Source organism: Histomonas meleagridis (assembly GCF_020186115.1).
Source record: "Histomonas meleagridis strain 2922-C6/04-10x chromosome Unknown contig_4, whole genome shotgun sequence".
In the NCBI taxonomy this organism is placed as follows: domain Eukaryota; phylum Parabasalia; order Tritrichomonadida; family Dientamoebidae; genus Histomonas; species Histomonas meleagridis.
Genome location: NW_027150883.1, coordinates 956,979 through 984,133, shown reverse-complemented (window position 1 = coordinate 984,133; position 27,155 = coordinate 956,979). Strand labels below are relative to the sequence as shown.

General features: G+C 29.0%; 7 protein-coding genes across 7 annotated transcripts; 2 read left to right on the top strand and 5 right to left on the bottom strand.

Annotated features, from left to right (window-relative positions):
- Positions 1 to 3,147: 3,147 nt before the first annotated feature.
- Positions 3,148 to 4,554, top strand: GO595_006033 (Sec23/Sec24 zinc finger-containing protein; the record flags this gene model as incomplete). The annotated part of the gene is made up of 1 exon (XM_067919342.1): positions 3,148 to 4,554. One exon carries the CDS (start codon positions 3,148 to 3,150, stop codon positions 4,552 to 4,554), a length of 1,407 nt encoding a protein of 468 aa, XP_067774069.1.
- Positions 4,555 to 6,482: 1,928 nt separating this feature from the next.
- On the bottom strand, positions 6,483 to 7,214 carry GO595_006032 (PSP1 C-terminal conserved region family protein; the record flags this gene model as incomplete). The annotated part of the gene is made up of 1 exon (XM_067919340.1): positions 6,483 to 7,214. One exon carries the CDS (start codon positions 7,212 to 7,214, stop codon positions 6,483 to 6,485), a length of 732 nt encoding a protein of 243 aa, XP_067774068.1.
- A 1,345-nt stretch (positions 7,215 to 8,559) lies between these two features.
- Positions 8,560 to 9,264, bottom strand: GO595_006031 (Proteasome subunit alpha type-7; the record flags this gene model as incomplete). The annotated part of the gene is made up of 1 exon (XM_067919339.1): positions 8,560 to 9,264. The coding sequence occupies one exon, from the start codon at positions 9,262 to 9,264 to the stop codon at positions 8,560 to 8,562; it is 705 nt and encodes a 234-aa protein (XP_067774067.1).
- A 260-nt stretch (positions 9,265 to 9,524) lies between these two features.
- GO595_006030 (ribosomal protein L22) lies at positions 9,525 to 10,010 on the bottom strand (the record flags this gene model as incomplete). Its single annotated transcript, XM_067919338.1, has 1 exon — positions 9,525 to 10,010. The coding sequence occupies one exon, from the start codon at positions 10,008 to 10,010 to the stop codon at positions 9,525 to 9,527; it is 486 nt and encodes a 161-aa protein (XP_067774066.1).
- A 599-nt stretch (positions 10,011 to 10,609) lies between these two features.
- GO595_006029 (tyrosyl-tRNA synthetase) lies at positions 10,610 to 11,662 on the top strand (the record flags this gene model as incomplete). The annotated part of the gene is made up of 1 exon (XM_067919337.1): positions 10,610 to 11,662. The coding sequence occupies one exon, from the start codon at positions 10,610 to 10,612 to the stop codon at positions 11,660 to 11,662; it is 1,053 nt and encodes a 350-aa protein (XP_067774065.1).
- Positions 11,663 to 18,848: 7,186 nt separating this feature from the next.
- GO595_006028 (CAMK family protein kinase) lies at positions 18,849 to 20,156 on the bottom strand (the record flags this gene model as incomplete). The annotated part of the gene is made up of 1 exon (XM_067919336.1): positions 18,849 to 20,156. The coding sequence occupies one exon, from the start codon at positions 20,154 to 20,156 to the stop codon at positions 18,849 to 18,851; it is 1,308 nt and encodes a 435-aa protein (XP_067774064.1).
- A 5,252-nt stretch (positions 20,157 to 25,408) lies between these two features.
- On the bottom strand, positions 25,409 to 26,984 carry GO595_006027 (uncharacterized protein; the record flags this gene model as incomplete). The annotated part of the gene is made up of 2 exons (XM_067919335.1): positions 25,409 to 25,486; positions 25,545 to 26,984. The coding sequence occupies 2 exons, from the start codon at positions 26,982 to 26,984 to the stop codon at positions 25,409 to 25,411; spliced, it is 1,518 nt and encodes a 505-aa protein (XP_067774063.1).
- Positions 26,985 to 27,155: the final 171 nt, after the last annotated feature.

Here is a 27,155-nt window from a genome sequence, read left to right as displayed (position 1 = left end):
TTAATATGAACAAAAAAATGGATTAAATGTATTTTTGATGAATTTTGATTCAAGTAAATTATACTTAATCATGTAACTAAGTAAATAAAATGATTCTTGTGTGTTTTCTTTAAGAAGAAATTGAGAAAACAAATTTATTATTTTTGTGCTGATTTTATTATTTACTTCAAATTTTTCAATTTCCTGTAATAATCTCAAATATATATCAAAATCATTATTATCAATCAAAAAAGAAGTATATATCATTCGGTATATAATGATATCATAAGATATTGGATATTCTTTCCAAAACTTGCTGATAATAAAATTTGATGATTGCGCAAAATTATCGATATTCAAACCAAAGATTATGTTTTTGAGCGTTGTAAATGTTTCCCATTCGTTTTGAGATTTCTGGTTTGTTGCTGTTTGATTTTGCTTCATTTTAAAATGTTCGACTCGAAACAAGGATCAATAAAACTTTTCCCGAACTTTGCACAGATTGAATATGTCATAAAAAATGCTTTTTGAGATATTATTCAATATCGGAAGTTAAAAAATCAACGTTTTTAGATTAACACAAATTTTCTAATAACTTTGAAAAAGTAGGAATTATTGAATGATTATTCAAAGTGTGTTAACTTTTTCAGAAAATATTTTAATTCAAATTGCAATTGTTGTTTCAGTAACTCTTATTCCAATGGTGCCATATTCATGTGTAAAGGTATTCATAGGCACAAATCATCGATAAGAACAAAAACAATTTTTGAAAATTCCAAATTTGATTTAAGAACAGCTATTTTATTATATGCTTCTTGTGCGCTCGATATGACGCCATCAATGGCAAAGATGGATAGACCATCTTTGCCTGAAATTGATACTATTTATGATAATTTTAAAAAATTTCGAGATTTATCTGAAATTGCATATTATAATGATTTAACTCATAACCCACTAGGTGGCCTTTGGGGCAATGTTCAGATAGATGAAACATTGATCTCCAAGGCCAAATATAATGTGGGAAGAAATTTAAGTTTATCACAGATGTGGTTCTTTGGAGGAATAGATTCTGTAACAGGTCGAGTATATATTGATTTAGTTGAGAAAAGAAATGCAAATACATTATTTCCGATTATTGAAAAATATGTAAAAATTAATACACATATACACACAGATCAATGGGCAGCTTATAGAAACCTCAGTGAGCAAGGATTTTTTTATTATACAGTAAATCATAAATACAATTTTGTTAATCCAGATACTCATGTTCATACACAAATGATTGAGTGCGTTTGGCACCATCTTAAACAATGGCTTCGATCAAAAAATATCACGAATCGAGATTCATATCAATTATACATTCATGAGTGGTGTTTTCAAAAAAATTTGGTTAATTATGCATATTCAATTAACCGCTTTAAAATCGATCATTTTCAACACAAAGAAGATAACCGTTGTTATAAAAACACGATAAGTATTCAATCTGTCCATTATAATCCAGCTCGATCCTTTGTTTAATCAGTGAAGAAATTTAAACTTTTTGAATGATTTTGACTAAATTCTCGGATGTATAAAATAATGAAATAACAAATCATTCAAATAATATTCATATTTATATTTCCCATACACGTAGTCACTCAAATAATTTACAAAGTTCTTATAAAGCAAAAAGAAATTAAATTAATAAAAAAATATTTTATATTTTATTTTCCAGATCTAGGAACACGTTCTGTTTGAATATCTCCGTTTAAGTCCATTAGATGAGTTTGATCAATAATTATTTTATGTCCATTTTTTTTTTTCATATTTTTTATTTCACATTCGGAATTTTGGATATATGTGACGTAAATCAAAAGTGACATTCATTGAAAGCAATTTCTGGATTAAAATGCATAGAAAGTAAAAATTTTCACCTTATTTTTAATTGATAACAAATTTATTTTGTATAGTGCACACCCTATTTTGTTAAAATTGCATTAAAAAAAGAACATAAAGATATTATATGATTTTTACAACAAACGTAATAAAGAGAAATAGACCTAAAACGTATGAGAACTGTATTATAGCCCTTTGCTTTTTGTTTGGCCATGTCAGTGCACCATTAAAGTTTGGAAATTCCATCGAATTACAAAACGCGTGGATGAGAAAAACTGCCATGAAACAATGGGTATTTATCCATACAAACGCTTCCCACCAGCCGAAGACACAAGTGTAACAACATTGGAATGCACATGTTAATAATCTTTTTGCAATAGATTTTGACGGTAAAAAGAAAAAATTCGAAAAATGGCATATGCCAAACGTGACTGGGGATAGAATTATTATTTTGGCGCGAGATATGCTTGAGCTTTCCCAAAGCGAACATGTGAAAGAGCGATAAATCATTTCTTCTGAGAAAGGTGCAATAATAACAGCTCTAAGCTGGTAAAAGGATTTAAATTCAGTAATATAATTGTTGATTAGATTGCTTAATGAATTTGATTCAAAGTATCTTTGAACTAATGGGCCAAGAAAACATAAAATAGTAGCTAAAACGCAATTAAAACTTTTCTGAAATTCATGAAAGAAATGGAATAAGTAGCCACCACCAAATAAAAAAATTAAAGCCAATGAAATAAATGCATCTATAACACTTACCAATGCTCTAAATTTCATCACACTCAACTTGGTATTTATAACCAAGTGAAGGTTAAATGAAAGAATTTCAAGAATTGAGAAAATAATTGTAGTTAGCACTGCGTTTGTTGGTCTCATTTATTACCGAACAAAGATTGTCATTTTAAAGGAAGATAAAGCCAAATAGAAAATTTTGTATTCAAAATAATATATTACTCCTTCTAACAACAAATACTAAACATTCAATGTCTTATTTAAAAACTTATCAAAAGAAACAAGTATTGAATTATTTTGCGAAATTATCTATAACTATTTATTTAGTCTCACATTTTGGAGAAAGTTGCCGAAATTGCATTGAGATCAAAGAAATATTCCAAATATTTGAAGAACACATAAAAAAAAAAAAATTACTTGTTTCGGAATGGCAAAAAAAATTGAGTAATTTTATTTTGGCATATTTTTTCCATGCATTCTACTTTATCTGTTTTCCCATCAACCAAAAAAATATTAGATCATGCAAAACTCCCTTTTGTAATATACACAGAGCCGATTATGGATGGGCTCATGGTTGTTGAACAAAGTCAGTATAAAGTTCCAAGATGCACAAATTGTTCCTCTTATCTCAATGGCTTTTGTAGCCTTAATGAACACAGTTGGACCTGTTCCGTATGTGGCACGCATGTTGACTTACCAGATGATAAGTTTCCAAATCTTCCTTCTTTTGTCACATCTCTTCCATCATATCAGATTATGGATAGATCTGTTTCATTTAATTTAAATCATGTTATAATTATTGGTTCGGGAGATATTTCCCCAGCACGTGCAATTATGCAATCATTACCTTCAGATTCGCCAGTCCAAGTTTTTGTTGTAAATACACCTGAAACTGCACGAAAACTTGTTACCACAGCCGAAAACTATGAACAGCTCTCCAAACTTCCAAGCACATCTGTCAAAATTCCTGTTTCAAATACAATTCCAATTTTAACAACTCTTCTTAATTCAAAACGCAGTTGTTTTTGGTGTCGTGTTTTCTGTAGTGGAGGTAATCTTGATGATAAAGCCATACAAAAGCTCTCGGTTTTCACACATATTCCAATTCGAATTGATTTTTTCATTGATTCACCAATTCATACCTCATCTCTTCAGCGCTTTACTACCAGTGTTCCCGGAGTTTGTCGGTTCTTCTCATCCTTTGATTCCCACAGCTCCCTCAGCAGAGTGTCAGACATCGCATCATCCGATTGCTGGCGACCGTTTGGGTTTCAATGCAAAGTGAACGTTAAGAGCGGTTTTTACAAGGCTTCGTGTGTGCACCAGCGCCCAACTCTTCCAGTCATAGCATCTTCTCGCGCATGCGTTCCTTTCGTCATTACTCCCCCACCAGAAGATCGTAAGCTCGGATTTCAAGCGATTCAAACGATTGCACATGTTCACATTTGGGAACCACCCACAAATACTCTATGGAAAGTCACAAATGTTATAAACAATGACTTTCCAGTTTCATCCAATGTTGATGAAATCATTTATTCTGCATCAGCATCAGCTCTTTTCGATTATTATTGCAGACATAATCAACTGAACATGATCGATAAGGTAAAGCCTAACACCCCAAACATGAAAGCGCTCATTGACATGCGCGATTGTATGCTTCAACAAGACAAACACAACTTTGATCTCTTCTCGCTAACGTTCTTCGAGCTCTGCCCACCGCTGACGTGGCGATTCGTACTCGGAGCATTCGTAGAGACGTGGAAAGCGAAAGGGTCCGAAGAGTCGGAAGTAATAATCATTAAGCAATTTCCAAAAGTCAAATACGCGCTTCGTGAAGGCGTTGACTTGCTTGTTGGGGACGCAATAAAGAATTACGTTGACTTGTGTAAGCCACTGGACGTATGCGTGGAGCAGGACACGATGGAACATCTGAAGACAGAACTGCCGAAAAAGGCAAAGAAATAACTTTGGTTTGTTTAAAATGATATGATAATAGGAATATTGTTATGTGAAATCTGAGTTGAGTTAACAATAATGTGGCCCTAGAGAATTAATTTTAAAAATGGAGAATAATTAATATCGCATTCCATAACATGTATGATATGTTCGTATTTTCAAAATTTCCTCAATATACAATAAAGATAAACTGCATGATTCGATTTGTGAAGAAGATACATATCATTTTCGATATTTAGAATCAGTACAAATTTGCTAATTTACAAATTCTATCTTTGAATATGTATACTTATTTATACGTATTTAATGAGTATCATTGTTTTTTTCTGTTGCATGTACCAAATATGAGGTTTTTATTGAAATTGATCAGAATTTTTAATGATAAGAAAATTTAATTTCAATCTTTCAAAGAATAATAGCTTAATCATTTACTTGGTAAACAACTTCAGAGTACTTGTGGAATAGATAAAATAAGAATAAGTTTCTAACTAAATCTTTGTTAAAAAATTATACATTTATCTATTTTTCCTTCAGACAATTTAAACTTTAAAGATTATTTTAGCAACTTCATTTGGGTTATGCCCTTCTTCATTATATTTCTTATGAAGCTCCCAGTATTGTTTTGCTAATCACTTGCAGCTTCCTTTAATCCCCTTGTCGTATTGCTTTTTATTGGTTATGCTAATAATGAAGAAACGATAAAACTTTGCATTGTCTCAATGACTATAACATTTTCGTCAAATATTTATTTCTAAATATGATTAAAAATTATTTTTGAAAGAATATGTGTATTAACTTTTGGGACCATTGTTTGAAGTCAATATTAAATTTTCAATTCATTTTTTACTAATTTTATCATCTTTTGTTTCCAATATGTGGTTATATTCGCTACTTTCATTTACATGTTTCAAGAGTTTGCTAATGTGTTAGCATTGTTATCCAATGTATTATAAAAAGGCACAACATCCCAAACGCCTCCAGCTTGTTTTCTTTTAGCTATATATGATAAATCAATATTACAAGTGCATATTTGATTTTATTTGGATATTCTTGAAGATTATAATATCACATTGCTGATTCAAATGCAATGGGTTTCTCTGGAATTGATACCAAACGTTTCCATGAGAATTTACCAGGAAAATAATAAAATTTGTGAAATATGTGAACTAAAATCTTCTGACATGTCAAATATGAGGTGATCTGTTGTAAAATTAACGGTCTCCAAATAAGGGATTTTTTTGATGTAAATTGGAATCGTTGTTATATCATTTGGTGTGATACTAAATGTACATTGTTTAGTAATTTGATGCTTAGGAAGATCAGTAACATTTGTAGTATACTACTTATTTTTGGAACTCTCGATAAAGATATAACGAGAAGATATATGGATTGAAAAGCACATTACGTTAAATATCCCTTCGTAACATAATAACTGTTCCTTTGTGCATGGAAAAGTGCTTTCTTCAACAAAAACTTATTCCAGAATTTTTCCAAGTGAATAAATATCATTTAAAGCACTTGGTACCCACTCGAAAAATCAAAGAAGAACGATAATTTATGAAAATAATAAAAATCAGATAAAGATTAATCGTCTCCCATGGGAGCATCTTCAAATTAAATTTTCACAGAATAACAAACATGTTGTATTTTGCTTCACTAATATTGCCAATATCTCTTCACGAATTCTTCTCAAAAAAAAAAACGCCAAAATTTCACTGTCTTGATGTGGGTTATTTCTGTGATTATCTGGTCAGTACGTTTTTCTGAACGAGCAGTTTTTTTCTGGGAGTTTTGATTTGAATGCATATCTGGTCGCTAAACACGTTTTTGATGATGTGATTCAAATTGAGAGTCCGATAAAAATTCAAAGTTTTAAATGTTTGTAAAACATTCAATTAACAAATTTTTGAGTTATTGTTGCCGTTTATTTCTAGCTTTTATTTGTTGATTTCAGATGTACAACACATCCATATTCTGGTTCCGAATACTTTGAAGAGAGTCCGAACCAAAACTCTAAAATCTATATAACTTGAAGCTGTATAATAAAAAGTAAGTTTTTTGCCATCAAATTGAAATTCTGCCCCAGTTATCTCCATTGGTAAACCAAGTTCTGCAGCTTTGACACGACACAAATCCAGGGCACGCTTTTCACTTTCTGCTTTTTGTGGTAATTGGCTGATTTCATGTTCATGTGCAATCCTTACAATCATTTTGGCCCTTGAATCTGTTACCGATGGTCTCTTTTTAATATTAACCACCTTCCCTATGTCATATCCACGGTCTGCTTCTGTTAAAACGTAATCTCCTATATTAAACTTGCATTTCTGGGGAGCATAAAACCATGCGGAACGACTTGGGTGGAATTCTACTTGATAACACTGATTACCATACAACTTGTTTTCAGTCTGAATTTCCCCTTGGAATTTAATTTGATTTTGAGAAAAGCCATTATGAATTGGTGCTGAACCAACGTAATTTGGTTGACGATGGTCGTAACGTGGAGAGCCCAGGTTATAATTTATGGGATTTTTCGGAGATTCAGAAAAAATGCTTGTTTGAGAATCTGGGTCTTCCCACACATCTCTTAAAGAAGAAGGAAGCAACGAAGGCATATTGGGATTGATATCCACATCTTCATCATTGGTGAAATCTTCCCAATTGGAACTCATTATTCCAATTGTTTTCTCTCAAAATCAAACAAATCACTTTTTGATGGACATTTGCCCAAATGACAAAATTTTGACAGGGAGTTTAAAAGATCTTTTTGAGATATTTATTTAAATGTGGTGAGGTTGTTGGGTATTCAATTTTTGAGTTGAAAATACAACTTGTTCAATGATTTTATGGGAGGATAAAAAATCAATTTGTTCTATGATAACATTCTAATTACAGTTCATGTCTTAAGGTGAATGTTAAACTATTTGGATCAACTCTTAATACATTTATATTGTAAATATGTATGAATAGAGGAGAAATAAAATCTGAAAAATTGGAACTTTATTGATAATGTTCACTTTTGTTGAGAATCCCAATGTTATTCCAGAATAATATTGATTATTTTTAAATTTTGAATTGTAAAAAAATGATTGAATTTATAAATATGATAAATCTAAATTTGGATAATATTTTAGTCGAATAGTTATCAAGATTTTAACATTAGGTGGAGAAACTTATTTATTAGAATTATATAAATGAAATGCATTTTTTTTAAATTCGGAATTGTGACTTAGAAAGTTGTAGAAATCTTGTAATTTGATAATTTTAATCAGTTGTAGACCTTAAAGAGTTATTAATAACGCTATATACATAATATGATAATTCGACAAATAAAATGACAACAGTAATAAAAGGTGAACCACGTTGTTGTATAGTTAATACGACATTATTTTCTAACTCGTTTACATTTGTTTCAGTAATAGAATGGAAAAACTTGGAATTACAAAATGAAGTTATGTGATCACATAATAAAATATTCAATTTTCCATAGTTTGTTTGGGCGAACAAAGACGACTTTTTGAATGGATCAAGCCATTTTGCACAAATTTGGGGTGCTCCAAAAACGTTTACTAAACATTGTCAATAGTGATTAACGTGTTTTCAAGATTATTTTCAAGAATGTCTGTATTCGACGAAAGCTTAGACGTATCTTTAATTTTTAACTCCAGCAATCATTTAACAAACAGCAAATAGAGGAAATTATGGGTAGTTCCGTCAAAGCAATTCTGAAGAACAAAGAATATTCAGCTGAGAAAGCACAAGAATGGTTATCTACAATTTTTGAAGATATTCTTCGAAGACTTAGTGTTTTGGGTCCTCGCTTCAAGTATGTTACTACAGGTGTGATAACTCAAAACTGCGGTGCAGGTCTTCATTTTGCAAATGCAAGTCGTTATGAACGCAACGTTGATAGTATATTTGTTTTTTAACACCAGATTACGGCGTCTATAAGTACCAAGAGGGAAGCATTCTTTGTACAGTTGTTGTTTATGGATATCATATATAAAATATTTTCATTCATTTTTTGTTAATAGAATCTATCAGTGAACTCAATTCATCTTCACCCAGAAGTTTCATTGTTTCACCTCGTTTCATTACAGCTACTTCAAGATTCTTTGCGCCATTTTCTACAACTTCGAGAAGAGATCCAACGGCAAGCTTCATTGCTTCTTCGTCGCTCATTTCGTTTTTGTGATGTTTTTCTAGATATTCCATAACTGTTTGATCATGTCTTCCGATTGTTCGAGCTTTCCACTCAGTGTAACCACCAGATGGAAGAGTCTCATAAATATGTGGTTGATTTGTGGAGTCAAATCCGCAAACTAATGTAGCAACACCAAATGGTCGAACACCACCAGATTGAGTATATCGAAGTTGAACAGTCGCAATATAACGAGCAATTCGTTCGACTGTAATTGGGTCCTCATATGTGAGTCTGTGGCTTTGACATTCAACTTGTGCTTTTCCAACAAGAACTCGAGCATCTGCATGAAGGCCAGCAAACGCACACATAATGTGATCGTCTAGAGGAATAACTTTGCGAAATGTACTTGGGTCTTGGAGTTTAGCAACTGTTGATTTTTCAACAGCAATTACAATAATATCATTGGATTGCGTAGCAACAACGGTTGTACCTCGTTTTACTGCTGCATGAGCATGTTCAATTTGAAATAATCTACCATCTGGACTAAATCTAGTGATAGAACGAGAATATGAAGACATCTGGAATTGTCACTTTTTGTTCCATTTTATTAATAATCTTTTCCATGCAATGAATAAAAAAAGCTTCAGTTCAGGTATCAAATTTAAGGTTTGTTAAAAGCAATCCAGTAAAAATTGTATGACATCTTCCAAACTTGGCATTTTGTTGATAATTATTTCATTTAATTTTTATAAAGTCATCTTTATTGGAGAAAACACAGCAACCAAAAAATATCAGCCAAATTGTTTTATGTGAAAAAGATTTTAAATTTTGATTGTGTTTATTTAGCTGCTTTAACTGGAGCCTTCTTTTCAGCAAGGACTATTTGGACATTAGTTGGTGGGGAGGCATAGCACTTAACACGTCCGTGTGCTTGATGAATGCGGCGGTAACGATACATTCTTGCATAGTTGCATTGAACGTGAACAATGTGTAAATTGTCAACGTTGATTTCTGGCTTTTGAGCAGCACCTGCCAATGCATTCTTGATGAGCTTGATGAATAACTTAGCAGACTTTTCTGGCCATCTTGATGATGGGCAGCCCCATTCTTTGCCTTGAGCATGGTGTGGGATACCTTCATTATAGCGGAAGAATGGAACAGCACGCTTGTGTTCAATAACTGCCTCAAGATATGCAAGGGCCTTTGAAACCTTCATTCCATTGATAGCACGGCCTGTTTCGAACATTGGCTTGAAGTGAACGCGTTCAGTTGGAGTGCAAGCTTTAAGGACTGGAGCACCATTCGATTTGTAGGTGTACTTCATGGCTCTGTGAAGAAAGGAGAGACCAAACCGTTCAAACCGCTGATTTGCAGTTGTGTTCGAGCAAAGCTTGTCAAATTTTTTGTCAGAAAAGATCATTTAATTTCTTAAAAATAACACAATAATTAAAGCAAACAACAAACAGGCAAAAAATTTATAGATAATTTTTCATTTGTGTACTGTTAAAAAAGAGGAAGTAAGAAATAAATATTAAGTTGAAAATATTTTGCCTGTATTCATCGAGAACATGTCAACAAATTTTTAATATTTTACAAACAACTATATTGTTTTAAGTAAAATGTCAAAAAACAAAACAAAACAAAACAAACAAAAAAAAAAAAAAAAACAAAAATTAAATATTTAATTTCTTAAGAAATCACAAATTTATTGATTCATAATTTTAAAAATTAATGCTCATGATGAAATGTATCTCTATATTCCTATCAATATGTTTGGTGTATTTAAAATATTTTTATCAAAACAAATGAAGAGAAAAGTAATTAATTTTGGTTGCGCTGGTTAATTAAAATTAAAATTTGAATTAAAAACCCGACAGAACGATGGCATAATTTTGAGAATGTTTGTTTGACCTCATAGAGAAAATGGAAATCCAACAAAAGATCAACAGACTCTTGTCTATTTCAACTAAAAAAGACATTGCTGACAAGCTTCAACAAAAGCTTTCTGGCAAACAAGATTTTATTGCAATACATCCACTTGAACCATCTGTTCGTTTTAATTATCTTCAAGCACTTCAATATGTTGCAGCATCAAGGGCAGTTACCGAATGTGGTGGCAAGTACATTTTATTTATTTCTGATATAAAAGCACAACAAAATCTTGCATTTAATTTAAATGATGAACTTATTCAAACCGCTTCAAACTATGCAGTTGCCATCCTCAAAGAACTTGGCGTTTGTGGTCCAAACATAGAAATTGTTAAATCCAGTGAACTTTCACTTAATGCCGAAATGTTCTTTGATATGGTTCAAAACTCCATCAAAGTCAGTGTCCAAGATGTCCAAAATACATTACAAGTTCCAAAGAATTCCAAAGAAGTACAAACCGCATCAAAATACATTTCACCATGTTTACAAGCCACTGAAATGATCCATCTTAAAGCCGATATTGTCATCACAACTGTATCTTCCGAAGCTCAATTTTCTCTTATTGAAAAATTCAGTCCCGATAATGTCCCAGTGATTATTCCAATGCTTGATATTCTAAATCTCAAGCCAAATCAACCGCGTCTTGACTTAAATAACAATTTTTACGTCGAGGATGACCTTGCTGTTCTTAAAAAGAAGGCCAACTCTGCATTTTGTACAGACGATATCTCCAATAATCCAATTTTCATATCACTTGCTCTTTTGATTGAGGCAAATGGAGAATTTGTACTTGGCGAAAAGAAGTACAATGATGTTGAAGCTGCAACAGCGGACTTTGCGGCCATGGACAAAAAGTCTCTCAAAGAAGCAATCGCTAATGCGATATTTATCGCAACGCAAAAAGTCGCAGAGACTGTGAAAGGCAACGAAGAACTCACGAAAATATCGGGCGAAATGATTGCATCAATGAACCCAAAGAAAGCGGTTCCACCAAAGAAAACAAAGAAGCAAAACCCAAAACAACAAAAACCACAGCAGAATAAATAAATAATAACTAATTGAAAATGTAATTTTACTGATGAATGTAAAAGAAAATACAAATGTACATCATCGATAGCACGTATGACCAATTCTTGTTGTAGCATTTATTGTTTACTATATTTCTTCCAAATAAAAATTGAAAATTTGAAAATCAATGGCGATTAAAAAATTGCATTTCAGATTAATGGTAAAGGCAATTTTATCCAAGCCGTAACATAATATTTATATCTCGACTGAGTGCTTATATTTTGAGTTATATTAATGTTGAAGTATCAAAACTCAATCGCTTGCACCTTTTGATTTGAATTTAGGTAGGTATATAATGCGGTCGGGAATGATCACGAGGACCCTAGGGGCCCCGCCCCCGGCGGCCGGAAGTTCATTGTTGCCAATATGAAGCATCAAATCCAAATTATATTAAATTTGGTACGCTGAACTTCATAAACACAATGAAGAATATATCTTATTTATTATACATGATAATTTTCAATAAATAAATCATATCACAATAGAGAGTATGTAACAAAATATATTATATAAAATAAATTCATGAAATTCCTCGAGGGAAATGTAATTTAAAGGGTTATAGCAAAAGTTATAAGCATACAGTTAACCGTTTACAATCGGAATATTCATGCATGAATCACTTTCACAAAGGTGTCAAATTAAATACAACAATATCTTCAACAGAAAAAAAGTTGAAATGTTCAGTAATCTATATGTTTTGACAAAACACAAGAGTATACAACGCAACAACAATTTTTTTTATGTGAAAAGCGGTTTTGACCGTAGAGGTGTATTGGAATGATTTTCATCGTGGTTTCAAATTTCGTTATAAAATAAAGGTTTCCTGAACTCAGAGACGATTAAAACGCACACAAAATAAAAAAAAAATAATGATTGGGGCACCCCATATCACAAAAAAAGGTTAATCTTTTAAAATACTATATGTGCGAGAACGAAACAAAATTCAATGCATCACAGACAGAAAATCATTCGGAAAATAAAGTGGAATGTCTCAAAGCTGAAACCAATTTTATGCAAATTTTAAATGAACTTGAAAAAATAATTTTTAACTTAAATGAAGAAAATTTCAATATATCAATTCATCAAGCAATGAACATATTTGATCCTAATTTTGTATATTCATTTAATATTGTTGTTTGTATATTAGTATATGCAGCATTTTCTTCTCTAAGGAATGATTATGATTTATATTTTAAATATTTAAAATCAATTCAATCGAAAGAAGAAGAATTAAAGAAAAACAATATTAAAATAATAGATATCTTTGGTAAATATATCTCTAAAATTGAAACACAAGAAGCATATTTTCTTATAGAAAGAATGATTATGGAAAATTTAATTAATGAAAATATTACATCAAATATTCAATCTAAATATTTTGCTCATTATAAGACAGAATTAGGAAATAAAAATTAATCAAAATGATCCATTCTCTAGAAAATTTTATGATAGTTATTCCAAACTTTCAAATAATGATTTCGAACTTCATAAACAATTAGTAAAAGAAGGAGTTAATCCTAATGAAATCGCAAAAATAATTCGAAACGATGATGTTGAAAAACTTCAAGAAATATCATCGCAAGAAGATTTTGATTTTAATCAAACAATTGAACCATCACTTTATGAAAGATACTCGTTTATTAATCAAGAAAATGTTTCATTAATTGGTTTTGCAGCATTTTTTTCTGCTATAAAATGTTTTAAATTTTTACTTATGAATGGCGCTAATGTAAATGATATTGGTAAATATGTTATAGCAGGTGGAAACTTAGAGATTATTCATTTATGTGAACAAAATCACACATCATTTGACGATTTATTTGAGGTCGCAATTAAATTTCATCGAAATGATATTTTTAAATATTTTTATGAAGATTCTCAAGATGAACATCAATCACAATTAATGAATTACACGCATTTTTCAAATAAATTTGGAGAAAAAAATTTTAATAAAATAATTGACATTTGTGTTAAAAGTGGGAATTATGAAATTTTTTCATTTATAGAAAAAGATAATCAAATTGATAATTCATTTATAAATGAAACAGCAAAAACTGGGAATTTTTATCTTGCTAAACATTTGATTGAAAATAATCAAATTCCAAAAGATATTTTGGTGTTTTCTTCTTGTTCTGATAATGTCGAACTAGTAAAATATATTCTTGAACAAAAAGATATAAATATCAATGAAAAAGATATTTTTTTATTACTTTTAAAATATGTTTTATGAATTTGATGATTTATAATTATATTTGGAATATAATATAAATATTTAATACAGCACTTATTAGAGCTTCTGAAAATGGAAATAATGAAATCGTGAAATTACTTCTTAAACAAGAGAAAATTGATCTCAATATTAAAAACATTAATTTGTTTTATTTAAAATTTTTTTTAATGATTTTGGATTTTTAAATAATATTTGGAAATTATTTCTAAAATTTGATATAGCATTAATAACAGCTTCTAAAAACAATCATATTGAAGTCATCAAATTACTTGTTGAACATGGAGGATTTAATATTAATACTATAAATATTCAATTATTTTGTTTTATTTTTATTTTGATAATTAGATGTTTTAAAATAATATTTGGAAATTGTTCGAATAATTTAAAACAGCAATTATGTATGCATCTGAATATGGTTATATAGACATTGTCAAATTACTTATTGAACAAAAAGGAATTGATAATAATAGTAAAAGCGTTTATTTCTTAGTATCAATATTTAATACAATAATTTAATATTTTTAAAACGCTTATGGAAAATATTCATAGCACTTAACACAAATCTTATATTTGCATTGGAAAATGATCACAAAGAAACCGTAAAATTCCTTCTTGCACAAAAAGATGTAGATATCAATGTTAAAGGTATTTATTTATTAAGAACAAAGTTGATTTTAATATGTTGGAACTTCAAAATAGTATTTGGAAATTGTTAAAAACATTTCAATCTGCACTTATTATGGCATCTTTGAAAGGATATCTCGATATAGTCAAAATTCTTCTTAAAAAAGGAGTTACAAATGTTAATGAACATGATTTTTATTTGTAATATTATTTATTTATTTCATTTATTTGAAATTTCAAAATAATATTTGAAAATTATTTAAATTATTTAAAACAGCACTTATGTGGGCATCTGTAAAAGGTTATACAGAAATAGTTAAATTACTTCTTGAACAAGAAGGAATTGATATTAATGCTAAAAGTATTTATTTGTTTTGTTTTATATTTATTATAATAATTTAATATTTCAAAATAATATTTGGAAAATATTTAAATTATTTCAAACAGCACTTATTTTAGCATCTTCAAAAGGTTATACAGAAATAGTTAAATTACTTCTTGAACAAGAAGGAATTGATATTAATGCTAAAGATATTTATTTGTTTTATTTAATATTCATTTTAATAATTTTATATTTCAAAATAATATTTGGAAATTATTTAAATTATTTGAAACAGCACTTATGTATGCATCTAGAAATGGTGATACAGAAATAGTCAAATTACTTCTTGAACAAAAGGAAGTTGACATCTATGCGAGCACTATTAATTTTGATAATTTAATATTCGTGAAAAATATTTTCAAAATATGTTTAATAAAATATTTTACAGCACTTACTTATGCAGCCCAAAAAGGTAAGATTGAAGTAGTTAAATTGCTTCTTGGAAAAAATAGAAAAGATTACAATGATAAATTTATTCTTTTCATTAATTTTATATTTCAAAACATTAAATGAAAATTATTTAAAATTAATGATAAGGCACTTCTTTTTGCATCTGAATTTAGCCATATTGAAGTAGTTAGATTACTTCTTGAACATAATATAATCGATATCAATAATAAACACGATAAATCAAAATAATATTTGGAAATTATTTAAATTATTTAATACAGCACTTATTTGGACATCTGCAAAAGGTCATACAGTAATAGTTAAATTACTTCTTGAACAAGAAGGAATTGATATTAATGCTAAAAGTATTTATTTGTTTTGTTTTATATTTATTTTAATAATTTTTTATTTCAAAATAAATTTTGGAAATTATTTAAATTATTTAATACAGCACTTATTTGGACATCTGCAAAAGGTCATACAGAAATAGTTAAATTACTTCTTGAACAAAAAGATATTGATATTAATGCTAAAAATATTTATTTGTTTTATTTAATATTTATTTTAATAATTTTATATTTCAAAATAATATTTGGAAATTATTTAAAATTTTTGATACAGCACTTATTGAGGCATCTTTTAATGGTCATACAGAAATAGTTAAAATACTTCTTGAACAAGAAGGAATTGATATTAATGCTAAAAAAATAAAATTTATTTTAATAATTTCTTATTTCAAAATAATATTTGGAAATTATTTAAAATTTTTGATACAGCACTTCTGTGGGCATCTTGGAAAGGTCATACAGAAATAGTTAAATTACTTCTTGAACAAAAAGGAATTGACATGAATGTTTCAAATATTTAAATTATTAATTTCATGTTTAGTTGTGTTGTTTATGATTAATTCAAATTATCTGGAAATTTACTTGTGCAAGAATCTTCGCAAGGGCACATAGAAATAGTTAAATTTCTGCTTGAACAAGAAGGAATTGATATTAATGCTAAAGATATTTATTTGTTTTATTTGATATTTATTTTAATAATTTTGGATTTCAAAATAATATTTGGAAATTATTTAAATTATTTAATACAGCACTTATTTTAGCATCTTCAAAAGGTCATACAGAAATAGTCAAATTACTTCTTGAACAAGAAGGAATTGATATTAATGCTAAAGATATTTATTTATTTTACTTAGAATTTATTTTAATAATTTTATATTTCAAAATAATATTTGGAAATGCTTTAAATTATTTAATACAGCACTTATGTATGCATCTGAAAATGGACATACAGAAATAGTTAAATTACTTAAACAATAAAAAATCGAAAAAGAAATTTAACTCAAAGAATCTAGATGTTATAAAAAATTATGTCTTCAAAAATGCGTTTAATTTATAAAAATTTATATTTCATATACTTTATTTTGTTTTTAATTTTTATTAGAAATTTTTTTTTGAAACATGTTGAGAGCCTTTTCATTTAGGCATCATAAATATGTGTCTTATATCAAAAAAATCATCATAAAACGCATAAAATTAACACTAGCAAATTCAAGCCAATGAGATCAAATCAGAAATTTTAGATTGCAATATTACTGTAAGTTATAAAGCAACACTTGGTTTTGCTTTGCATCATAAAAATTTACTTAACAACTATAATGAAAAATTTACATTTGGTGTAGCTACACACATGAAATCAAATAAACGGTTTCAAGACGTACAATTTTTTTGAAAAATAAGACGATTAAATATTTAACAAAAAATTGATAACAATATAATCGTTTTCTGTTTGGACCCGTTAATACCGATTGAATAGTTTATGTTATTTTGGGTTTGAGGGAAAGCAGAGATGGAGGCATCGATGTATTGAACTCCCGAGCGACAACCTGATGAGAAGACTTCCCTAGAATGGGCTTTGGAATTTGTAAACTCATCCTTCTTTCCCTAGAACAAAAAATTGTTTCAATTTGCATTTTGTCTTTAAATTGATGGTTTGATTTTCTTTTTTGAGAACAACCGGAGCTTACCCGAGTTTTGTATGAATTTTTTCGAGGTGATAAAGGTTTGTGAATTAATTTTTTTATCATATTTTCTCTGTACTTTTGATATTCGCCGTTTTTTGTTGGCAAGTTTTGTGTATCATCTTGGAAGTCAAAATCGAAATAATAATTGGTTGCAGCATTGAGAGTTCCTTTTCTCCATTGGGAATGATTTGTCTTAAGATTTAGTGCTACTGGCTTAGAAAGCATTTCCTCAAGAGCAGGATCCCATGAATTAAAAGGGCTTTTTTTGTACGTTTGTTTTTGCAAGGTTTTAATTAAGTTAGGATTAATGATTTTTTTTTCAGTAACGACTTTTCTGGTGTACCCCATTTTCGTAAAAATTAAAGGTATTTTTTCAAGAATAATTTTTTTAAACAAGTATCCCCGAAGTACAACAGTACTTAAAGTTGTTTCTAAGCAAAATGAAGAGAATGATAAGTATTGACTTATTGTATTCAATAAATATAAAATATTATCATAATATTATTATGTTGTAATATTATAATTATAATGAATAATCAAAATTTTGAAATTAGATTCACTTGAAGCATTTAAACTACTAAACAACAAAGAGTTTTGAATATTTTTTATATATATAGTAATATTCCTGATCAACAAAATGTTGTTGTATCTTCTTGTGAGCTTTTGAATGTATCATCATAATTTAGTTTACACATATCTTACCATAAATCCTTTAGTAGATTTAATGTCGTTACCTACATTCTCAAATAAAACATATCAGCAAAGTTTCCAACTTCATAATATTTGGTGTAATCATTAATATTGTTGGTATATCAATTCTTTCGTATGAAAAAAAAAGCTATGGACAAAAATATTAAATCATGTATTCAGCTGAAAAGGGATAAAAATAATAAATAAAAATAGATTAATTAAGAATAATCATAGGATACATCCAATATGCTAATAAAAAAATATAAATGAAAAGTAAAATATATTTTAATATTTCGTCTCATTGAATAAACGCAAACACAAAACATAATCTCAAAACAACAAATAAATTCATTCGATTCGCTTTATATGATAAAAAGAATAAATTCCGAATCCAATTTTCATAAAATATTTTCATTTCTCGCTTCCAAAAATATAAATGAAAAGAGTAAAATATATTTTAATATTTCGTCTCATTGAATAAACGCAAACACAAAACATAATCTCAAAACAACAAATAAATTCATTCGATTCGCTTTATATGATAAAAAGAATAAATTCCGAATCCAATTTTCATAAAATATTTTCATTTCTCGCTTCCAAAATATAAATGAAAAGAGTAAAATATATTTTAATATTTCGTCTCATTGAATAAACGCAAACACAAAACATAATCTCAAAACAACAAATAAATTCATTTGATTCGCTTTATATGATAAAAAGAATAAATTCCGAATCCAATTTTCATAAAATATTTTCATTTCTCGCTTCCAAATTTTTTTACGTGTCAAACATATTTAGAAAGTATTTTTTAATTACATATTCACACATCATTAATATCAGAGAATGTTCTATGTTTCCTTTGGACGTGATATCTTTGTTTCCTTGCCATGAGCAGCTGCGGCGACAACTGCGTTGATATCGATGCGCATCTCGCCGGTATCACTTGCACCATTGATTGGTTACCTCGAAATGATCTAATCCTCCTTCTAACCGCCAACTTATTACTCAACAAAGCTGATTCCGACGCAGCGGTCGCGATTTCTTGTTGCTGTTGTTCATATTGTAAGTCATTTAGACTCAAATCTTTCCGAAGAACTGATGACCTTGGAAGATTCTTAACTTTGACTTTCATCATCTCAACAATCTGCATCTTCCGTAGCACTTTGTATATGATCGACTCCTCAGAACCAGGCTCTGTTATCTTGCAGGGATTGTAGCCGCTTTTCTCCATCTCGGCAACAACCGCCGCATTTGGCGGTTGCATCGGTTTTAACTTCACTTTGTACTCTTCCCCAAAATAGAACTGTTGCGTGAAGAAAAAACGTGAATCAGTCTCTGAGATGAATGGATGCAGGGAGATTTGTTGGATGGTGATCCGTTTCGATGGATCTTTACATAGCATTTTGGTAAGTAAATCGGCTATGATAGGATGTACACGACTTGGAATACGAAGCTCTTGATTACATATCTTGTTGATAAGATTTGGAATACTGGAATCTGAAAATGGAAATCGACCAACTGCAATTGAATATAAACATACTCCTAAACTCCAAATGTCAACTGGTTTGCCATACGGTATTTTTTGGAATATCTCGGGAGCAACATATGGATATGACCCACAAATTGTATGTAATCCTTGATTTGTTGAATAGAGGATTTTTGAGAGACCAAAATCAATAAGATGTGCATTAGAATACTTGTCAAATAAAATATGTTCGAGTTTTATGTCACGATGAACACTATTCATAACTGTATGAAGATAATAAACAGCAGAAGCAACTTGTGCAAATATTGCTTGACATTCTTCGTAAGTGAATTTCTTTTGACTTACAAGATCTAACAATGAACCATTTGGTATTAGTTCATTGAGAACAAAATAATAATCTGGAGTTTCAACCAAATCGAAAAACTGTGGTAAAAAAGGATGGTCAACGCAATAAAGAAGGGACATTTCGTTGAAGAAATTTTCTCTCTTTTTTGATACTAAATCAGCTTTAGCAATTTGTTTGATACTAATTTCGAAGCCAAGTTTTTTATGTCGTGCTGAATATGCTGATCCACTATTTCCTTGCCCTATTTTTTTAAAGTCTGTGAATATTGGAAAAACGCTTTCAAGCGCTGGGATCATGAGTTTTTCAACTTTTTCAACAGATATTGAGAGCCCACTTCAATTTTATTAGATTTTGATCAAAAGCAAAACAACTTTTTGTGTAATAGGCCGTTACTAGATTATTTATTTTTTTAGATGAAAGAATCATAAAAAACTTTATATGGACAAGACATAAAGTAATGAATAAGGATAAATTGAAGGAATAATAATTGAAAGTTAAGGATTAACTTCTAAAAATCATTGATAAATGTGTTCATGGAATGTTACGATTGTTTATCATTCCTACCAAAAACACTCAAAACTGCCGTTGACAATTTGAAAATTCAGTGTTTATAACCCAAGTTTTTGAAAGCAATCTTCAACGCTCAATTTTGTACCGCAAAATTAAATTTTTCTCATCGAGAAATTATTGTCAACCAATATATTAACAAAAAACAAATTTAAAAATTAATACCAAATGTTATTATAAAATCATTAAAAAATATTTAAAAATTGATTTCAAATCCAATTGATTATAGAAAATATCATATGAGTAAACTATTTTTAACTTAAAAAATAAGTTTTATTTTTATTGAAGCTTAGTTTATTCATGAATAATAATTATTTTTTGGATGTCATTGCTACACACTTTTCATGTGATCGTAATATATCTAAAAGGTTTTCGGTTAGTTCACTTTCTTTAGCCATTTCACCAGCAGATCTATACGCGTTGATTGCCACAATCATACGATATAGATTTTGAGGCTCCTCCATATTATCTATCCAAAGCGTACTCATTTTTCCAAGAATGATTCTTCTTATACCCAAACCTACTACGATAACAATAATCAAATAAATAATTAAAGTTGTAAGTGACGACGAAGATGAAGAACCCAACAAATTACCACTTACAGGCTGTGACCAAATTACCATAGTATAACCTTCAGTTCTTAAGAATTCCACGGGAATATTATTAGTTTCACCTGTAATTGTCCAAGTATCATCTAAAAGTTCCAATCTCATTTCTCTTGTGAAGTTATCAATTCCTCTAATACTTTCTGAAGTTGGAATTAGTAATGCTAAAGGCAAAGGAATTGGGAATAATTCAGCTCTACTTCCACCGTTAAGTAAATCATTCAAATCCATTTTTTGTTGTTCTGTTAACGGCTGAATTATATTTTGATATTCAACGTTTTGAACCGATGAAATTGAAGTTGGCTCAGTAAAGAATAAACTAAATTTAACATAAGGTGTCACTTCATTTGGGGAGGTCAAAGTTTCTGTTATTGAAGGTAATATATCATCATCAGGGATCCAACTTTCAGAAGAAACTGTCGGGAAACCCACCACAAACAAAGAGTCATCGTTTGCCAGCACTAACGAATTCAAATTTTCAATACTTGTATCGTGAAATTGTTGATGTTGGTTTGATGTGATTGACATAATTACACCTTGAACAGTGAACAGAGGCGGGAAGTTGGTGAGTCCTATCTCTATCTCGGCTGATATTGGAGGGTTGTTCGTACCAGAAGAAGAATTACTTGAAAGTAAGAACAAGATACCAAATACAATAATAACAAAAAGTGCCAAAATTATTGCACTGATTAATATATTATAAGTATTCTTATGTTTAATGTTCTTCTTAGGATTCTTTTGACTAGCTATTAATGCTTCAAGTTGCATATTAATATCTCTAATTATGAAGAAATCAATTAATGATACATAAGTAGGCTTAGAAATCCATAATAATATTGTTTGTACTTCAAATAAATATGGGAATATATGAATGAATCGATTAAAGAAGTTAATACTTCTCCATTCCTTAACAAAATTAGGGAATTTCAACGCACAAATTGTTCTACCGACAAAACATAAATGAGAAATAATTAAATGTGAACAAAACCTTGTAAAGAAGAAGAATTGTAATGATGCAAAAGTCGTTCTATTACAAGTAGGCAAATAAATATATACAATTATATAAGTATAAACAAACATTATTAAGTTAATAATGAACAAAACAATTCGATTATTATTTAAACAACAAGCATAACATATGACCATAAATAAGAATTGTATTAATAATATAAATATAAAAGCAGGAGTAATACTGACGCCACTAGCAGAAGCATCATTTTGACTCCATTTATTCCATTCAGCAAATAATGTTATAATTGATATTACATCAACTATAAACAAATAACCTCGATGATAAGTTTCTATTAAACCTAATCGACTTAAAGATCGTTTAATTTGCTCTATAAATGGTACACCTTCAGATAATAAAGATAATGAATTTTCAGGATTATTAATTACTCCATAAGTAAATTCTAATGGGTAATTAGTCAATTCTTTCTTAAATTGTTGATCATAATATTTAGGTGAAAATATTTGTATTTGTTGGATTTGATCAGCTATATATAATTCAGCACATAAAAATACTAATATTTCTAAGACTGATGATTCATTTGGATTTAACCCAAAGAATGATATTACATTTATATCCATTTGAGTAATTTGTACCGAATTTAATAATATTTCTAATTGTTCTTGTAATATACCAACTGTACATAAAGCTCTAAATCCTAACATTATTAATATTATTGAGAAGAAAGCTCTATAAATAATTGGTGATCTAATATCTAAAGGTAATAATATTAATACAAATAATAATATTAAGAAACCAAAGAAATATGGCTTAACATAAAAGAATATTAATGATATTAACGTTAATAAAGGTAATGAAATTTTACGAATGAAAAATAATATATAACGTAAAAATAATTGGAATCGTTGACCTGAATTATAGATATCATAATGCATTATATCTGCTAATATATGATAATGATAATGAAATGAAGGTGGTAATGAAGACAAAAAGTTAATTTCTTTAAGATCTGGTTTATATTCTCTACCTAAACTTAATGACCTTAAATATTTCTTCATAAATACTATAATTGATTCTAGAGTTAATACATTTACACCTGCTTCTGAATTAACTGGTAATGATCTTGCTAATAATTTCACAAATTTATTAATTAATGTTGGAATTATATTTAATATGAAGTTAATTCCAGTGTTTTTAATTTGTTTTTTCTTGTTAACTTTTTCTTTTACTTTCTCTGATTCAGGTTCATTTTTATTCTTATTCTTAGGTTTCTTACTTTGTTGTACTTCATTATTATTATTACTTGATATAATTAATTCTACATTTTGACCAGTCATTGAACGAATTTGTTGCATTTCAAATTCACGTTTTTTAATTAGAATTTCTTGATCAATCTTTTCAATAACACTTAATTGTCGTGAACGTATGAATTTATATGCTTGATGTCTTAAATGTTCACCTGAACATTCTGCATAAATATTAGACTTTAAGATATGAATACAAACTCTTTCTACAGTATATATTATAATCCAATTAAATTCAGTTGAAGATTCACCTTGGAATGGTAAATCAAAAGCACGTTTAATCCATTCACCTAAACCAGTTTCTATAAAGATTGGCATTCTAGATAATAAACGTAAAGCAATTACGCAGAAAGTGACAATCGATAACAAGAATAAAGTTTTCAATTTCGGATATTCAAATAATTGTGAAGTCAAGAATAAAGAAGCAGCTAAAATAAAGAATAAAAATCCATCAACAGTAACTATACTTACAGCTATAATTAAAATTACAGACATTAATATTTCAAATATATAAGTTACTATCCAACTAATAACTTTCTTTAATAATTCAGGTAAAGCATTAAATCTAGAATCATAATCTACAAAATTATTACTCCAAGTCATATAAAATGTAAATATATAAGCAGATATACAATTTGAAATTAAAGCTTTTGATTTAACATCATAAACACCTGCCCATCTTAACCAATCATTTATAAAGACTTTAGTTTCGTCTGATAAAGAAGTTTCATTAATATATTTCATCACATTAAAATATCCAGGGAATATACCAGTAGGCCAACCTAAATATAATAAATATTGAATGATGAAACAAATATTAAATAATATAGTAATAACACCAGCAGAATTAGTTAATGCAGAAGGTTTAAAGTTAACAAATATCATAATAACAAATGATAACCAACCAAAGATAGAAGGATTATATAATGTAGAAGTACATAATGAAATTTGTATTAAAACTGGTAAGAAATGATGTAACATTGAACATATAGCATTATATAACTTAGTAGGTAACATAGCTTCATAACGTGGATCTGATTCATGTCGATCTACTGGAGGTATATTAAATATACCAATTAACATAACAATTAATTGTAATAATAATGAAATATTACGTTCTGATTTTGTAGGTTTTCCTGGTGCAGAGAAATACATACCAACATAATTCATTATAGGATAATATGATTGAGTTACATCATCAAATCCAAAGATATGTGATACATATTGAGCTACTGCATATACTATATTAAATATTAAAAATGGAATTCGAATCTTATAAAATATTGGAGCTGACCATTTACCAAAAGCAAAGAATAACATTATAATAAATTTAATGAATGAAGGATTATTATTAATAATACTAAAAGCAAATATAAAGATCCAACATAAATAGAAATAAAACAAATCCAAAATTAATCGAATTTCATATATAATTCCAGCAATATAAAAATTCGGTTGTTTAGTTTCTTTCATATTTAATGCAAATGTTGACAAAAATAATGTTATAGCTAATATTATAATATCACCATTAGGTCCATGAATATGAGATATATCAATTATAAATGGTATAGTTGAAGCTAAGAAATTACGTGGTCCATCAAAATGTGATAACATTTGTAAACATAATAATATTGAAATAATAATAGAAGAAGCACAACATGAAACTATTATCCATTTAATATTCTTTAAATATTGTGAAGTAATCATTGATAAGCCGACTAATAAGAACAATATACTAAAGAAATTAGTATCATATAAAAACATATATAAGAAATGTAAAATTGCTATAATTAAAAACAATGCTTGTGATATAAATCCGGGCATATCTATAACTAATGCATTAGTATTAATAGTTAAAAATACAGATAATATATATATGATGACTAATCCCCATGAAAAACTCATAAATGATTGAGATACTGGTGGTATTAAACCTGTGTCAATCATTTTATTTACATCATTATCCCATTGTCCAAATATTAAACATTCATTTAATTGATTAATACATCGATCATTAATAGTAATCTTATAATAAGCTCCAAATACTATTATTAAAAATGTTAATGTTTTAAGAATATTAAATACCCAAACTTTATATAGACCTAATAATACAACAATGATAAATATAACTCCAAGGATATGATAAGCAAAACGATTTTCATAAAATCCAACAGTAATACCTAATGTAACAATTGCTAATATTGCTGCAAACTTTAATAATATATATATAAATTCTACAAATGATGTCATAGCTTTCTTAAATCCACGTTTAAATCGTTGGCCAAATGTTTCATTATTAACTTCATCTTCTTCTGGTTTATAAGTCTCAGCTACTACACGTGCTCGAATCATTCGACCAATTAATCCGAAGAAACAATTTAAGAAGAATCCACAACAACTAAATGTAAAATCATGTGAATATCGATATAATCCAAATAACATCAAAAACTCTTTTGTTCTTTCAGTACCTTCATCAGGTGGTTCAGGAATAATATCAAATGTTGTTAATATTATGACGATAAATGTAATTGTGAAGAAGATTGTTAATAATGGGAAAAAGAATTTACGCGTTTTGTTAAATGGTACAAATGATGCCATAAATGTAATTAACATCCAACCTAATGAGAAATAATTACTATAGAAACATCCATAGATAAATGCACAAATGAATGCAATATATAAAAGTCCTTGTGATATATATGATAATCCATATGGAATAGGCTTAGGCTTACAGATGTCTAAACCTGGCGCTGACATTTCTTGGGCGGAGATAAACGCAAATATAACTGCGGCAACTACATTCACTGCTTTAGTTGCATCTGGTGCAATATACACATATTTGGTGGCTGATTCAATCTTATCTTCATATGCAATATCAGATACCATATATAGTTCAAACAGTGCAAATAACAATGAATATAACATAACAATCCAAACAATGAACTTGGGCAAAACTACACGACCTGTAATTGATTGTGATATATTGGAATATATGAAATATGCTAAAATTGGAATATATACATATGACATATTAGTGGACGCATTGAAGGCATTGCAGACAACCCAGAAAAACTCTAAGAAGAGTTGGAAGCCTAACGAATTAAAGACATTAATACGGATTTGGCATACTTCTTGAACATCGCTCATGCCAATCATTGACAGCACAGTGATTTGACCAATCATAGCTATGAGTGAAGTCACCAGATTGAATGTTGGCTTTTTGGAAATGATATTGTTGAAGTCAAGTCCAATGATATGAATAGCCTCACTTTGACTGAAGTCTACGCTGTATGCAACGATTGCGAAGATGAAAACGATTAAATTAATAGCGAAATCTATTGATAGACATATCTTCAGCGGCGTAAAGCTTGTTTTGATAGAGTTTGATACGAAAACATGGATATAAAGAAGAAGTAAGAAGGCAATACCTAAGACTTGCATTGCAGATATTGCGGATAAAACAAGCATCAGTGGTATGATCAAGTCAATCAGTATCACTGTGATAATAGCTACAACGCGCGAATGTGACTTTGTTTCGACGAGTTGAATTTCACTTTGAGATTCACCATCTGATTGATCTTCGTTCTCATCCTTTTGTTCCTCGACGAGTTGCTTCGGGTTCTCTGGGTCGATCAACAATTCCTGCGAATTATCGAGTGGCGTTGATAATTCGTTCATTAAATTCACTCAAAGAATCTTTCCTAATTTGGGTGCTTTGAGCGGTTCCAGTTGAATGGGCATTCGAAAAGTGATTTTGTGAACTGTTTCAAGTCCGAGTGACTTTCCCTTTTACATCAAAAAACATAAAAAATTTTCGAGAAGAAAAAAACTTAAAAAGATGAAAAACTC